Source organism: Synchiropus splendidus, chromosome 13 (assembly GCF_027744825.2).
Source record: "Synchiropus splendidus isolate RoL2022-P1 chromosome 13, RoL_Sspl_1.0, whole genome shotgun sequence".
Classification (NCBI taxonomy): Eukaryota; Metazoa; Chordata; class Actinopteri; order Syngnathiformes; family Callionymidae; genus Synchiropus; species Synchiropus splendidus.
In genome coordinates, this window is record NC_071346.1 from 5,945,890 (window position 1) to 5,960,392 (window position 14,503).

Below are 14,503 nucleotides of genomic sequence, written 5' to 3' on the forward strand. Positions count from 1 at the left end.
CAACAACAAATCAGATCAACACGTATGACCCTCCACAATTGTGAGATGGAAAAAGTATTTGTTTAAATTTTAATAGGCATTACATTTCTACAATTTTTAAAATAAAACTTGTTTCTAACATATTTATGCTTTTATTTTATACATATTTTATTTGATCGATTTCAACTATCATAAAATAAAGCTTTTATTCTTCTTCAGGGGATAAGTAAATAAAAGCATAGTCATAAAACAAAACGTCTCAGCTGTTCGAACAGCACTTCTCGAACGTTCCACGGTGGAGACCCATTTACATGCGTGTTGTTAACTCCTCACCAGCAGGTGGCGACGCAGCACTAAGTTCGTTATTTACGTCACTAGAAGAAGAGAGACCGCGGACCTGTTTGAGGACAAGACCATCAATTGCCTGGCTCGAGAGTGAACCAGTGTTAAAGCGTAAGTAAACGTTACACTGCTCGTTGCTTTGTTGCAGAATAAGATTCAAGGAATTTGCAGTAAGCGTAAGCTTGGCTTAGCTTAGCCTTGCTGCTTAGCTTTTGGATGCTTATCGTAGGTCTTGAGACTGTAGGTCTGTCAAACACAACGAATGCGGGTCTAAGCGTGTCCAGTTTGAATAAACTTGTTTTTTAATTGCACTACGTGATTTATTCGATCTTTTCATTGTGCAAACGATGTGATGTCTCTATCTGTATGTCTAGCTATCTCTCTAGTTATCTATCTATCTATAGAAAATAATGAGAAATATTTTTAAAAAATGCTATGACCTCTTTGCCTAGAGCTCAGTTCCACCTGACCTAAGTGATGTTTTGACCGTACAATGGCGGACATTAAGAACTTCCTCTACGCCTGGTGTGGGAAGAAAAAGCTGACTCCCAACTATGATGTTCGAGCAGCCGGAAACAAGAACCGACAGAAGTTCTTGTGTGAGGTGAGTCAGTGACAACCCCCAGTCTCTGCCTCTGGTCTCTGTCTGACCACGTCTGTGCTGCAGGTCCGTGTGGAGGGCTTCGCCTACACGGGGATGGGCAACTCCACCAACAAGAAGGATGCTCAGTCCAACGCGGCCAGAGACTTTGTTAACTACCTGGTGCGGGTCGGGGAGATGAACGCAGCAGAAGTGCCGTCTGTTGGGGTGAGCACGTTTGTTTTTTATATGTTAATCTCCACATTCTGTTTCTGAGTAAGATGTAGGATTATTGAAACTTATTCTCTCAGCAGGTGACCTCTCCTGAGGGAAGCTACGGCCACCCGAGTGGGGGAGAGGGGAATGGTGGTGGCCTGCCTGCCGGAGGTCCTCTGCCCCCCCACCTAATGGTGAAAGCTGAACGAGGTAAAGTCCTCTCTTGCCTCTGCAGGTCATGTGACTCTCTCTCACCTCTCTCTTGGTGTGTGTGTGTCTCTCAGAGGCGTGCGGCAGTGATCCAGGGCCGATAGCTGTGGGGTACCCAGGAGGTAGTGGAGGCGGAGCTGGGTGGGACCCTGGTGTCAACCTGAAGGAGTACTACATGCGCCGAGATGAAATGGATGCTCAGGCGGTAGGACTCTCTTGACGCTGTCAGCAGGTTCTTCACAATGAGCTGGTCACAGTGACCCAGTGGGCCAGAACCAAACTGATGATGTCTTTCACCTGCTATGATGGACCAGAACCTGACCAAGATCTTTTTTTTTTTTTTTTGCAGACCCTTGAGTCAGAGGAGGTGGACCTGAACGCGAGTCTCCACGGAAACTGGACTCTCGAGAATGCGAAGGCCCGTCTGAACCAGTTCTTCCAGAAGGAGAAAACCAATGCAGATTATAAATACAGTCAAGTGGGACCGGACCACAACAGGTCTGGAGCGAGTTTGAGATTAAATTCATCTGTTGGTAGCTAGTAGATCCATGAGTCCCTCTAGAAGATGAATCTCTAGTGGGTTTCTACTCGAGAATAATGGTGGTCGGTAACCCTCATCCCTCTGGCCGCCGTCGCACAGCTCTAGTCTCAGTGTCCCCTGAATGTTTTTCTGCCGGACTGATGTGGTTCTAGAGGCCTCCAGGCAGGAGGTCTGGTACCGTGAAGATCCTGAACATGGTTCTTGAGGTCTGTGTCCTGCACTGGAACCTTGGGTGACACCAGAACGCATGTTTGCTTTGGAGAAAGACATGGGACGGCGTTTAGGTCCACTAAAGCGGTCCCATGGGTGTAGCCCACCCGGAGGTGCTGGGAGATTGAGTTCTGGTGTCACTGTTCCACCGCAGGGACCAGCAGTGCCCCAGAGCCAGAAGTGCTGATTGTTTCAGTCTGGCAGAAAAACATCCAGGGAGACCTCAGGTGAGTCCTGACCGTGGCTGAGTGGGTGTGGAAGCCGAGGTCTGATCACGTCTATCTGCAGGAGTTTCATCGCGGAGATGCAGCTGTTTGTCCGGCAGCTGGGCAGAAGTGAGGATCCTCTCTTCTCTCATGTGACTGTGGAGCCGGTTTGACACGAGTCTGATGCTTCTTCAGGGATCACTGCTCGGGAGCACGGGTCCAACAAGAAGCTGGCAGCGCAGTCATGTGCTCTGTCTGTGGTGCGGCAGCTGTACCACCTCGGAGTCATTGAGTCCTTCTCTGGCATCACCAAGAAGAAGGAAGGCGAGGCGGTGAGAAGCCAGGACCTGCGGTGCCGGACCTACTGGAGGCTAACGTGAGCTTTCTCCTCCAGCTGGACGTGTATGAGGTGACCGTGGCTCCAGAGCTGCTCACGCAGATCACCTCTCTGACGGAGGAGCTCGGAGTCCAGATCCCACCGCCTGTGAGTAGCCCGACCCTCCACACAAGTGTCATCCAGGGTCAAGGTCTGACCTCTGATTCAACGCCCCTCAGCCTGAGGACCCGGGCAACCCAGTGTCCCTGGTCCAGGCCAAGATGGCCACGTTTGAGCCGTCGCAGCGTCAGAGTGGAGCTGGAGTCGTGCCCTGGTCGCCCCCCCAGGTCAACTGGAACCCCTGGACCAGCAGCAACATCGATGAGGGTCCGCTGGCCTTCGTGAGTCCTGGGAGTCGGGGGGCTGCTTCTTTGCTGGTGTCTGATGTGTGAGCTCCCTGTCTTCAGTGCACTCCGGAGCAGATCAGTGGGGACATCCACTGCGAGCTGACCCAGCAGCTGGAGAACGACAAAAACCTCCAACAGGTGAGTCCAGGTCCGGCTCCGAGTCCGTGCCTGCGCTGATGGTGGTGTCGCGCAGTTGCTGGTGGAGCGAGACAAGTTGCCAGTGAAACAGTTTGAGAAGGAGATCATGGACGCTGTGGACAACCACTCCGTGGTCATCATCAGGGGAGCGACTGGCTGCGGCAAGACCACCCAGGTGCCCCAGTACATCCTGGACCGCTTCATCAAAGACCAGCGTGCGTCCGACTGCAACATCGTGGTGACCCAGGTGCGGTTGTGTGGAGGCGACTCACACACTGTCACACAAACACACTGACCGCGCCGGTGTACGTGTTCCAGCCCCGGAGGATCAGCGCCGTGTCTGTGGCCGAGCGAGTGGCCTACGAGAGAGGCGAGGACCTGGGCAGGAGCTGTGGCTACAGCGTTCGATTCGAGTCCGTCCTCCCCCGGCCGCACGCCAGCATCCTTTTCTGCACCGTCGGTACGCTGCCCAACACACACACACACCAATACACACACACACTCACATGTGCTTCTCAGGAGTCCTGCTGAGGAAGCTGGAGGCAGGAATCCGTGGGATCAGTCACGTGATCGTGGACGAGATTCATGAGCGCGACATTAACGTGAGTTGTGTTTCCCGGCTCGCGCCCCTGCGGGGTCCTCTCTCTTACTCTGTGCGTGTGTGTGTGTGCAGACGGACTTCCTGATGGTGGTCCTCAGAGATGTGGTCCAGGCCTACCCAGAGATCCGCGTCATCCTGATGTCGGCCACCATCGACACATCCATGTTCAGAGAGTATTTCTTCAACTGTCCCATCATAGAAGTGTGTGGCCGCACCTTCTCTGTCCAAGGTGAGAGTGTCGCCTGTGTTTACACGTGTGTTTGTTGACGTGGGTGTGTCGACAGAGTATTTCCTGGAGGACTGTATACAGATGACCAATTTCACCCCTCCACCTCAAGACCGCAAGAAGAGGGACAAAGATGAGGAGGCAGGCGACGATGACGTGAGTCTTCCTGACACAAACGTGTTGACTCCTACTTGTTGTTGAACTACTTAACTTGTGCGCAGAGCAACTGTAACCTGGTCTGCGGCCCGGAGTACTCGGGGGAGACCAAGCATTCCATGGCGCAGATCAATGAGAAGGAAACCTCATTCGAGCTGGTGGAAGCGCTCCTCAAGTACATTGAGACGCTTCAGGTTTCCGGCGCTGTCCTGGTTTTCCTGCCCGGCTGGAACCTCATCTACTCGCTGCAGCGCCACCTGGAGTCCAACCCTCACTTCTGTAGGCGCTGCTGGAAACGCCACTTCACCACGACTCTGCTTCTTATGTTCCTTTCTCCGCAGCCCGTTTCCACTACCGGATCCTGCCCCTGCACTCGCAGATACCCCGAGAGGAGCAGAGGCTCGTCTTCGAGCCCGTCCCAGACAACATACGGAAGGTCAGTGACTCATCCCTGGGTCACCGGTGGGTGGCAGCAAATACAACTTAGTGTGTTTGTGTGTGTTCAAGGTGATTCTGTCGACCAACATCGCAGAGACCAGCATCACCATCAACGACGTGGTCTATGTCATCGACTCCTGCAAGTGAGTGTCGGTGGCTCCGTTCACCGCCGGCTGATGCGCATGTGACACGAGTGTTTGTTTGTGCAGGCAGAAGGTGAAGCTCTTCACGTCTCACAACAACATGACCAACTACGCCACCGTCTGGGCGTCAAAAACCAATCTGGAGCAGCGCAAAGGTCGAGCTGGGAGAGTCCGTCCCGGGTTTTGCTTTCACCTCTGCAGCCGCGCTCGCTTTGAGAGGTTTGTTGGAGGTTGCACACCAATGTTTCTCCATGGCCCGCGCTGACCTGTGCGTCTGCTTGTGCTCAGGTTGGAGACTCACATGACCCCGGAGATTTTCAGGACGCCGCTCCATGAAGTTGCCCTCAGCATCAAACTCCTGAGACTCGGTGCCATCGGGCACTTCCTGTCTAAAGCCATTGAACCTCCCCCGCTGGATGCGGTGATAGAGGCGGAGCACACTTTGCGAGGTACTGACAGTGCAGCTGCTCGGGTCTGTTCCAGTCTGCGTCATCTGGTCTTGCATCCATCTTCTCTCGGGCAGAGCTGGACGCCCTAGACACAAATGACGAATTGACTCCTCTGGGTCGGATTCTCGCCCGTCTGCCCATTGAACCTCGACTGGGGAAGATGATGATCATGGGCTGCATCTTCCAGTCGGTTCCACCGCCGTCTTCACACGTTAATCCTGTGAACAGGCGCCCAATCTAACTCTCTGTCTCCCTCTAGTGTTGGAGATGCCATGTGCACCATCTCAGCTGCCTCCTGCTTCCCAGAACCATTTATCAACGAGGGGAAACGACTGGGCTTTGTTCACCGCAACTTCGCCGGCAGCCGTTTCTCGGATCACGTGGCCTTGCTCGCTGTGTTTCAAGCATGGGATGACGTCCGGTGAGATGCGGCTCCTGGCTGCTTCCTCCTCCGGAGCGCTTATGGCTGGATGTGTCTGAGTGCAGGATCAATGGAGAGGAGACGGAGCTCCAGTTCTGCGAGCACAAGCGTCTGAACGTCTCGACACTGAGGATGACTTGGGAGGCCAAAGTTCAGCTGAAGGACATCCTTGTCAACTCTGGATTTCCTGAGGGTACCCAACACAATCTGTGGCCTTGCTGGTGGATCACTGTTTTACATTTTTAGATATTTAAATCTGTTGCTTGCCAGAGAGTCTGATGAACCAGATGTTCAACACCACGGGACCTGACAACAACCTGGACCTGGTGGTCTCCCTGCTGACCTTCGGCTCGTACCCCAACGTCTGTTACCACAAGGAAAAGAGGAAGATACTGACCACCGAAGGGCGCAATGCCCTCATCCACAAGTCCTCTGTCAACTGCCCCTTCAGCAGCCACGACATGACCTACCCATCGCCGTTCTTCGTCTTCAGCGAGAAGGTACCTTCTGTTGGTGGTCTCCAAACCAAGGAGGTCCCTTACCCCACCTCACTGCGTAGTGAAGAGGTGTTGCTTTGACAAATGTGTTGAGGATTTGTGTTTTTCAGATACGGACTCGGGCCATCTCCGCGAAGGGCATGACCCTGGTGACCCCCCTGCAGCTGCTGCTGTTCGCCTGCAAGAAGGTGACGTCCAGCGGTGGCGTGGTGGAGCTGGATGAATGGTCAGTGTGACAGTGTGCACGAGTGTGTTTGGGCCCATCTGACCTCTGACATTTACAGGATCAAGCTCAGGATGCTCCACCAGGTGGCTGGTGGGATCCTGGCTCTAAGGGCTGCGATGGAAGCTCTGGTGGTGGAAGTGACCAAAGATCCAGAGTTCATCGCTCAGCTGGACCAAACCAACCAGCGGGTGCTCAACCTGATCCGACACATCTCCAAACCTTCCGCCTCTGGGATCAATCTGATGGCCACCAATCAGAGGTCAGTCCTGCTCCCCAGAGCCACCCAGGAACATCCAGCCTCACCTGTCTCTCCCTCCACAGGATGGGGGACGGCCCACGACCACCCAAGATGGCACGCTTTGATGGAGGAGGGGGAGGCTACAGAGGAGGCTGGGGCAGGGGCTACAACGGAGGTGGAGGCAGGGGGTACCGTGGAGGCGGAGGGTACCGAGGAGGCGGAGGATACCGTGGAGGGCCCTACCACCGGGGAGGGGGATATCAGGGAGGTGGTTATGGAGGGGGACACAGAGGCGGAGGCGGCTTCAGAGGGGGGCGGGGCGGAGGCTACAGAGGAGGTGGAGGCTACTGAATCCCTCTGGATCCACCTACCTGAAAACATGTGCCCTCAAATGGTTAAGATAACAGAGTTCACATCTCCAGAGTCAACTGATCGTTTGTTTATGTTTATTACATTAAAGAACTAAATCAAGAGCCACCTGGTGGACAACTGTGTCACAGCAGGCTTTCCTGAGATCGAACACGGCGACGTGGAGCTGGACTGGAGTGCATCACTTCTGGGTGAGAGGTGATGGACAGAGCAGCAGACTCCAGCGCCAGATTAAAAACATCCGAATAAAATGTGTGCTTTGTGTTGAGTCACCAATATGGAGAAACACAGTGAGCCAGCAGGGTGCTCCAACGTGGGCAGTTGAGGAAATAAATAAACAAAGCCGGGCCAATCAGCAGCTGCCGTTCCGGAACTCTCCATTCTCAGTGATTGACAGTTTGGTCTGGTTGCTAGGTGACAGACCATTGTGGACGTTTGGGCAATTGTAGCGATCCTTCACCTGTGACAGTGCCGCCATGAGGCGAGCATTGGCGGCATCTAGGGAGACGATCCGCTGCTCCTGATTGGACAAAAAGGAGAGACAAGAAGTCAGAGGGGAAGTAACATCTAAAATCTGGGTGTGACCAACAGGTGGCGACACACTCACCTGAGCACTGATGATTTTCTGCTTGGTCTCGATCACAGACTGCATCTCGGCGTGGTCGCGCCGCAGCTCCTCCTCCACCGCCATCAACCTGCACACACACACACATCAGCGCACGCACGGCTGTGGGCACGGCGCAAGTGTTGAGCAGCTCACCTGCAGACGACGCTCTTCATCTGGAGCTCCTTCTCCTCCTGCTCCCGACGCAGCCGCTCCTCGCTGTCATCCAGGCGACTCTGACATTCCTGCAGCAGTTTGCTCATGGTCTGCTCCTGCAGCTGCAGCCGCCGCTCGTATTCCTGCAGACGGCGGCCGGACATCAGCAGGCGCTCACGCAGCCGTGAGATCTCCTGCTCATACTGCACATACAAACACCTGTCATTCCAGTCGCCTAATCAGGAGGCAACATCTGAAAGTGAACACAGATCTGATTCTTCAGAGCCGAGGCAGAATTGTTGGCTAAGACATTTAGCAGCTGAACTTGTGCACCATGACCATTTCCTGGATCAGTTCACCTTGTCGTGGTTGCGCCCTTCGTCGAGGCTCTTCCCCTCCTCCTCCTCGTCCTGGTACTGTCCGGTGTTCAGGACCCAGGCCGCTGTCCTCTCCACCGGGGACATGGTCACAGCTATTGAACCAGCCGGGGGCGCTGCCATCTCCTCAGTCCTGACCAGGGAGGTCACCTGCAGACAGAGACATCATCAGTCCCATGAATAATATCATTCATTCATCACTTGACAAAGCGCCATCACCTGCAGAGAGGGGCTCCTCGGGGGCGGGGCCATGGGGTCGACTGAGCACAGCAGCTCCTGCTGGGTCATGTGATTCATCGTGGGCGTCAGTTCAGTGGTGCTGCTGCTGGCGCTGCTACAGACCGAGGCACCAGGGAGGAGGGGGCGGGTGGTCTTGGCTCCGCCCCTCTGCTTCTCCACCCTGATGATGTGGGCAGTGCCTGCAGTCGCACTCTGTCGAGATACGGCATGCACAGGCATCTGCCGCCGCGGTGTCGGACAGGACTCGTGCGAGCTCTGTCGACTCCCCGACTCGTCCAGGCTGCAGTTGGACGCCAGGTGATGCCTGCACTCCACCTGACTCCCCGGCCCGTCAGAGCGGCTGAGCTGGGACTCGTCTGTGCTCAGGTCTTCAGAGCTGGAGTCGTGCGGCGAGCAGGCTGCTGCCACCACGCCGCTCAGGTTGTAGACTGGGTTCTGGAAGGAGAGCGGCTGCAGACCCGGGGGCGGCCGCCTCACCTGCGGGGCGCTCTGCAGCACTTGGCCTCTGGGCGGCGCTCTGCTTGGAGGGGCCGTCTTGATTATGGCGAGAGGGGGTGTGGCCTGTTTCTCAGACGCCTGAGAGTCCACCCTGGAGAGGGGAGGCGGGGCCTCGCTGTGCTGAGAGGCTTCACTGGTGCTCTGTGGAGTCCGGGTGTCCAGCAGGTCCACCAAAGACACACTGCTCCCGCGTGACTGCTGAGCAAGGGGCGGCTGTCTCCTCTGCAGGGGGTCGGTGGCCTCGCCCACTGCGGGGAGAAGACTGTAGGAACACCAACTGTGTGAGTCTGCTACTCTTGAAAGTTGTTTCTCCACAACTCACCTGTTGTCTGCCCGCTGCGTCTGTGCCGCCAGACAGCGAGAGATGTCGCCCAGAATCCTCGGCAGAGGTCCCAGCTTGGCCACGGTGACCTGCAGGAAGGAGTTTTCACCCTGCAGAGAAGAGAAAACATGGGTCACTGTCAGGCATTTCTTGACCCTCACAGGGACACAGACCTTGTCCAGCTGGGACACCACCTCCCACAAGAGGGAGTGAAGCAGCGACAGCTCTTTGCCGAGGTCGATGTGTCCGTCAAATCCGGGCGTGGTGGCCAAGGTGTTGGGGTTGGAGATCTCTGACAGGAAGCGCATCATCCCCGCCCACTCATGTTGCAGGAAGTCGTTCATAAAGGCCATGTACTCCTCTTTGTTCCCGAAGCTTCAAGACACAAACGTGTTACTGGACTCACCGCGGCAGGTGAGGCAGCCCTCTGCACTTACCTGGAGAAGTTGGCCAGATTCTGGATCACCTTGGCGATGAGGGTGAGGGTCCTGGACGTGCGGTCGTCCGGGTACTCCTGCGTCAGCTGGAAGAGTGATGGCGACATGATGGCAGGACACAGGAAGCGCAGGAAGAGCGAGGCGCTGATGAGGCGGCGGCTGATGTCACCAGAGTAACTCCGGGAGACGCAGAGCTGCTTCCATGAGGAGAACACCTCCTTCAACTCCCGTGGGAAGACGCTGAGGAGAGAGGAAGTGCATGAGAGCGTGGGGAGGAGAGTGGAGGAGGCGTGGCATCACTCACCAGTAAGAGTTGATAATCTTGCAGAAGGCCAGCTCGCAGCACATCTTCAGGTTACTCTGGTTCTCCTGCAGGTTTACTCCAGAACACCGAGCAGGATCCACCTCGCAGTTCTCATCTGACTCATACAGAGCACGAACAAACTCACCTGGAGGGGGCGCCATGACAGTCAGTCAATATGTGTGTGTGTGTGTGTGTGTGAGTGAGTGACATGTGCTCATGTACCAAGAGCATCCTGCAGGTACTGGTCTCCCACCAGCTTCAGAAACTCCTCAATGGCTTTGGTCGCCAGAGTGTTTTCTCGGAAGATCAGCGCATCGTGGTCGGCGCAACGGTCCACCTCTGACATCACCAGGTCGGTCAGGAAGTCCTGAAACCGATGGGTAGTTGCAGTGACGCTCATGAGTGTGAGGGCCTGACCGCGAGGCACAGGGGTGTCTGACCTTCACTCGCCCGGTACTCTGCAGGATGTGCACCAGAGCGCTGGCCAGCTCCTCTTTGTTCCTCACGCTGATCACCGGTTCGAGTGCCGAGCACAGAGCACCGTACTTGTTGGTGATGAACTCAGCGAACTCCTTGTACTGCTCCATGGGCAGGATGGTCACACTCTGGAAGCGGGTCTTGATTCGGACAGATGGTCCGCCGCCTCTGAGTTTGCCGGCAGAGGGCATGCTGATGGGATACCAGCGCTCCACAAACTGCCGGCTGGAGAGCCCAGCCAGCGGGATGTTGACCAGCCCCACGTAGTTGTTCTTCTCCTTCTTCTTCTTCTTGTCAGGCTCCCGGTACACGTGCACCGTGACGCTGCTCACAGCAGGAAGTCCGTCGAAGTGAAAGTACTCGCCCCAGAACTGGGTCTTGCTCGTGGTCCTGGCGTAGAGGACGTCATCCAGACACAGCTCACAGAAGTACTTCCTCTTCGGAGGTAGGTCTTTGGCCTCTACAATCCACAGACGCAGAAAGTTCTCTGTTCGCCAGCAGTTGTCCTGCAGAAGATCAACCAACCTCAGCCAACAAGCCTCCTGAAAGCTTTCCAGGAACTTAAGCACAGTGTGAAAGCAGCTCATAAGTGAGACCTTGTTGGGTGTGATGGTCCGTCGCAGGTTCTCCATCCACTTGTCCCGCTCTGATGCAGAGGAGCAGCTGAACCACTTGCTTCCTCCGGAGAACGCCACCTGTCACATGACCGTTGTTAACATGTTGACAGGTCGCTCCCTGAACAGACACGTGCTGGTCATCACCTCCAAACAGAAGTCCTGTCCTGTGATGCTTTGGTGCAGCGGCTTCACGCACACATCCTCCTCCATGTGCAGGTCCAGAACCTCCACCATGTTCCCTGGACTGAGGAGGGATTCCTGCGAGACGGACTCCTTCAGCCTGGGGAGTCCTACAGACCTGCAGAGGACTATGTATGAGTGTGTGTGTGTGTGTGTGTGTGTGTGTGTGGAGCCACACCTGTCCGGATCAGCAGGTTGGAGCGTGGGCAGTCTGAAACTGCTTCGGTCCAGTTTATTCTGACTTCTCGACCTCCTGATGGAACTTTTGAGACGCTTGCTGAAGAAACTCTAAATCACATGAACAGACCAGGCGAGGTTCTTTAGGATGCTAATGACAACGTCATCGCTCAACACAAACAAAACAACTCACTGCAACCTTGAAGGGAGACAAGTTCGGACTGTCCACCGTCCTGTCTGCTCCTCCAGCACCAGACAGACTCCTCCTCCTTGGGGAACTTTCCTGAGACACTTCTGCCGAAACACACATACAAGCCTGGAGAACAGCATCTTCTCGAGTCCACTCATCGCCATGATGACAGTGATGTTTCACCCCACTCCCTCTCACAAACACCCACCTGGTTTGACAGCACCTCCTGCCTGCAGCTCTGGGAACTGCCCATCTGAGGGGACACTGACCGTCCTGCGGAGACTTCGTCTCTTCTGCTGGTCAGTCTGGTTCTCCTGCAGGTCACTTCCAACCTGAGGAAGGTGAGCAGTTTCTTTCACTACCTCATTTCCTCTTGAACTCCTCTGCTGCTCCTCCTGACCTCGTCTACCGCTCCTTCTGACATCCATCTCAGCTCTTCCTCACCTCATCTTCAGCTCCTTCTGACCTCCACCTCAGCTCATCCTAACCTCATCTTCAGCTCCTTTTGACCTCAACCTCAGCTCCTGCTGACCTCATCTTCAGCTCTTTCTGACCTCCACCTCAGGTCCTCCTGAAGTCCTCTGCTGCTCCTCCTGACCTCCAACTCAGCTCCTCCTGACCTCATCTTCAGCTCCTGCTGACCTCATCTTCAGCTCCTGCTGACCTCATCTTCAGCTCCTGCAGACCTTCACCTCAGCTCCAGGTGACCTCATTGTCAGCACCTTTGGACCTCCACCTCAGCTCCTTCTAGCCTCATCTTCAGCTCCATTTGACATCCATCTCAGTTCCTCCTAACCTTGTCCGCCATTCCTCCTAACCTCATCTTCAGCACCTTCTGACCTCCCCCTCTGCTCCTCCTAGCCCCTTCTTCAGCTCCTCCAGGTCCTCTCACACTCCTGCTTAGTTCCTCCTGACCTCCTCAGCAAGTGTCCTCACCTGGTCATCTCTGTGGATCAGCAGCAACTGGCTGTCAGTCAAGATGCAGAACTTTCTGTCCCAAATGGCGCTGGTGCTTTCTGGACTCTGACCACATGACAGGCGGTGAGGCGGGGAACCCTTGACATCTGATGGGGAGGAGAAGAGAATGACATCATGCAATAGTCTCACATGTCTCAAGGTCACTTGGTCAATAAGTGTCTCAGCTGTCAAGTAAGAAAAAAATGTCTGGGCCGAACTATTGATTAAATTCCTGACAAAAACATTGGAAATCAGACCTCCCTGAATGCACCACATTCAGACAGGAAGGAGGACACAGGTGAAAGGTGACTAAGTGTTGGTTGTTGTGGTGTGCTTAGTTTGCCAGACAGCATTTAAGACGGCTATTCAGGTGCACTCTGGGCGACCAGACAGACCTGCATCCAAGGAATTTGGAATCCCGTCCAAACTGTCCAGAAACATATCAAGAGCAGAGTCTGGAGAAGGAGGCGCCGGCGACTGACAATCCTGCTTGTTTGTGAACATTTGAGAGTTTCAGTTATGAAGCCACTTTGTTGTTGTTGTTGTTGTTACAGCACTGATGTCATTAGTTTCTCACACCTTCAATAGGAAGAGATTCATCTAGTTTCCATGAGCTCTTCAGGGGAAAATAGTTTCCAATCACTCTGAACATACATTGTCATGGTTTAACCTGCTTCCGTTTTCAGGTCCCACTGACTGTACGTATTTCACTAAAGATGTTCTGAATCAGAGTCCTCATGATTGTGTTTCCACTTCTGCTTCTGTCTCTGCTTCTTCTCTTTTTCTCACACCCTCCTGTTGTAACTGCCGTCTGGCTCTCTCTGATACGGCTCTGGACCTGCTGGCTAGTGCAGGTTAGCAGCAGCTTCCTCAAGAGAGTACAGCATCATCGACCTCCCTGAAATCTTCACCACCATCATCCCTCTCCTGATACCAACACCATCATCGGCAGGGGAATGAGACCTCTGTGGTGCCCGGTGGTGACCTCTGACCCCTCCCTTGCTCCTAAAATAGGTGATGTTTCTTAGGAGAGGAAATCCTGCCACTTCCTGTTCCACTTCCCCTCCATTGTCCTGCTGTAGAGAACATGCACTTCCAAATCAAGCCGATGATCTCACCCCAGAGCACTCACATTCCACCGCTAGGGCCATCTTCGTAGGACCCGTGCCGGGTCTGGACCAGTTTTACTGTCACTTCAACACGGCTCTGGTGAAAGGTCTCTCTTTGCGCTCAGCGGGTGGACACACAAATATACTCCCCCGCACACACATATGAACAACTGCGTTGGTCTTGGTTATTATTGTTGACATTTCCCTCATTCTCATTCAAATTCGATCTACTGGGCGGAAACCCGGGATGAACTCTCACCCCAGAATGGGTCAAGAGTCCGGAACCAACCATGATGTGGTCCGTGACGTCCTGTGTGTGAGGGCTTTACCGTAAAGTCGGAGCCAGCCCTGTTGCTGTGTCACGGTTTCTGCCAGGATCCGGTCCACCAGGGGGTCCAGGAATCCTCCGGGAACAGAGTCCACGTCTCCTGTCGCCGTGTCCGACTCCATGTCCGGCACCACAAGTTGTTGTGGTTGTTTAAGAAAAGTCGCAAAAGTTTAAAAAAAGAAGTCCGTGTTGCGATTCGGTCCGGGGGCGTAAGAGAGTCCGGAAGGTCGATACCGGGAAACTTTCTCCTCCACACCGTCCGGTTGTTCCGAGCTAGCCGTTAGCCGCGGACGCCACCGGCGGTCCGGCAGCCCAGTGGACTGGGCTTCATTGGCCGACACACACGGTCCGCCGGCAGTGCGAGGTCCTTGGTCCCACCAGCGGTTAGAGGAACGGGCCTAGCCGCGGTTCTACTGGGTTCGGTCCAGTCAAGTTGGAACAGTGCGACTGCTTTCGGCGTGTCTGCGCGTCCCCGACACTGCCCTGAGCGCGAGCCAGAGGCCAGCGCGCACCCGTAAACGATTGAGACGCGAGAGCGCGCTGCTGTCGAACTGAACTGAATTGAGCCGTTCTCTGTTTTCACTGAGGATTGTTCATGATCACGTTTCAAGAGCGCTGAAG

General features: G+C 54.7%; 2 protein-coding genes across 6 annotated transcripts; one reads left to right on the forward strand and one right to left on the reverse strand.

Annotated features, from left to right (window-relative positions):
• Positions 1–332: 332 nt before the first annotated feature.
• dhx9 (DEAH (Asp-Glu-Ala-His) box helicase 9) lies at positions 333–7,554 on the forward strand. 3 transcript variants are annotated; one of them, XM_053883262.1, is made up of 28 exons: positions 333–432; positions 774–925; positions 989–1,129; positions 1,213–1,327; positions 1,402–1,532; positions 1,677–1,825; positions 2,367–2,413; positions 2,480–2,616; positions 2,679–2,768; positions 2,840–3,001; positions 3,068–3,145; positions 3,201–3,392; positions 3,464–3,605; positions 3,665–3,747; positions 3,819–3,975; positions 4,031–4,128; positions 4,194–4,407; positions 4,470–4,564; positions 4,636–4,709; positions 4,776–4,928; positions 4,998–5,158; positions 5,233–5,344; positions 5,418–5,579; positions 5,645–5,772; positions 5,850–6,079; positions 6,187–6,302; positions 6,361–6,561; positions 6,624–7,551. In XM_053883262.1, the coding sequence occupies exons 2-28, from the start codon at positions 815–817 to the stop codon at positions 6,889–6,891; spliced, it is 3,747 nt and encodes a 1,248-aa protein (XP_053739237.1). In that variant the 5' UTR covers positions 333–432; positions 774–814; the 3' UTR covers positions 6,892–7,551. The 3 variants fall into 3 exon arrangements, with proteins under 3 accessions (XP_053739237.1, XP_053739238.1, XP_053739240.1); XM_053883263.1 differs by having other exon boundaries at positions 1,216–1,327; positions 6,624–7,550; XM_053883265.1 differs by lacking the exons at positions 333–432; positions 774–925; positions 989–1,129; positions 1,213–1,327 and adding an exon at positions 2,233–2,305 and having other exon boundaries at positions 1,404–1,532; positions 6,624–7,554.
• rasal2 (RAS protein activator like 2) lies at positions 6,553–14,362 on the reverse strand. 3 transcript variants are annotated; one of them, XM_053883268.1, is made up of 18 exons: positions 13,884–14,362; positions 12,425–12,552; positions 11,697–11,820; positions 11,492–11,592; positions 11,300–11,409; positions 11,086–11,239; positions 10,921–11,019; positions 10,288–10,830; positions 10,070–10,214; positions 9,848–9,992; positions 9,544–9,783; positions 9,280–9,481; positions 9,107–9,216; positions 8,266–9,046; positions 8,029–8,196; positions 7,670–7,872; positions 7,517–7,604; positions 6,565–7,429 (listed from the first exon to the last, which is right to left on the reverse strand). In XM_053883268.1, the coding sequence occupies exons 1-18, from the start codon at positions 14,002–14,004 to the stop codon at positions 7,262–7,264; spliced, it is 3,630 nt and encodes a 1,209-aa protein (XP_053739243.1). In that variant the 5' UTR covers positions 14,005–14,362; the 3' UTR covers positions 6,565–7,261. The 3 variants fall into 3 exon arrangements, with proteins under 3 accessions (XP_053739242.1, XP_053739241.1, XP_053739243.1); XM_053883267.1 differs by having other exon boundaries at positions 6,553–7,429; positions 10,288–11,019; positions 11,498–11,592; XM_053883266.1 differs by having other exon boundaries at positions 6,556–7,429; positions 10,288–11,019.
• Between the last annotated feature and the right edge of the window lie 141 nt (positions 14,363–14,503).

Bases quoted from the DNA above. Each gene is read 5' to 3' on its own strand.
- dhx9 (XM_053883262.1), top strand. From the start codon at position 815: ATGGCGGACATTAAGAACTTCCTCTACGCCTGGTGTGGGAAGAAAAAG. The intron at 1,826-2,366 runs GTCTGGAGCGAG...GTCTATCTGCAG, and splicing joins GTGGGACCGGACCACAACAG to GAGTTTCATCGCGGAGATGC. The intron at 3,146-3,200 runs GTGAGTCCAGGT...GGTGTCGCGCAG, and splicing joins ACGACAAAAACCTCCAACAG to TTGCTGGTGGAGCGAGACAA.
- rasal2 (XM_053883266.1), bottom strand. From the start codon at position 14,004: ATGGAGTCGGACACGGCGACAGGAGACGTGGACTCTGTTCCCGGAGGA. The intron at 11,020-11,085 runs GTGATGACCAGC...GTCATGTGACAG, and splicing joins GACAGGACTTCTGTTTGGAG to GTGGCGTTCTCCGGAGGAAG. The intron at 7,873-8,028 runs GTGAACTGATCC...TTGTATGTGCAG, and splicing joins AAGGGCGCAACCACGACAAG to TATGAGCAGGAGATCTCACG.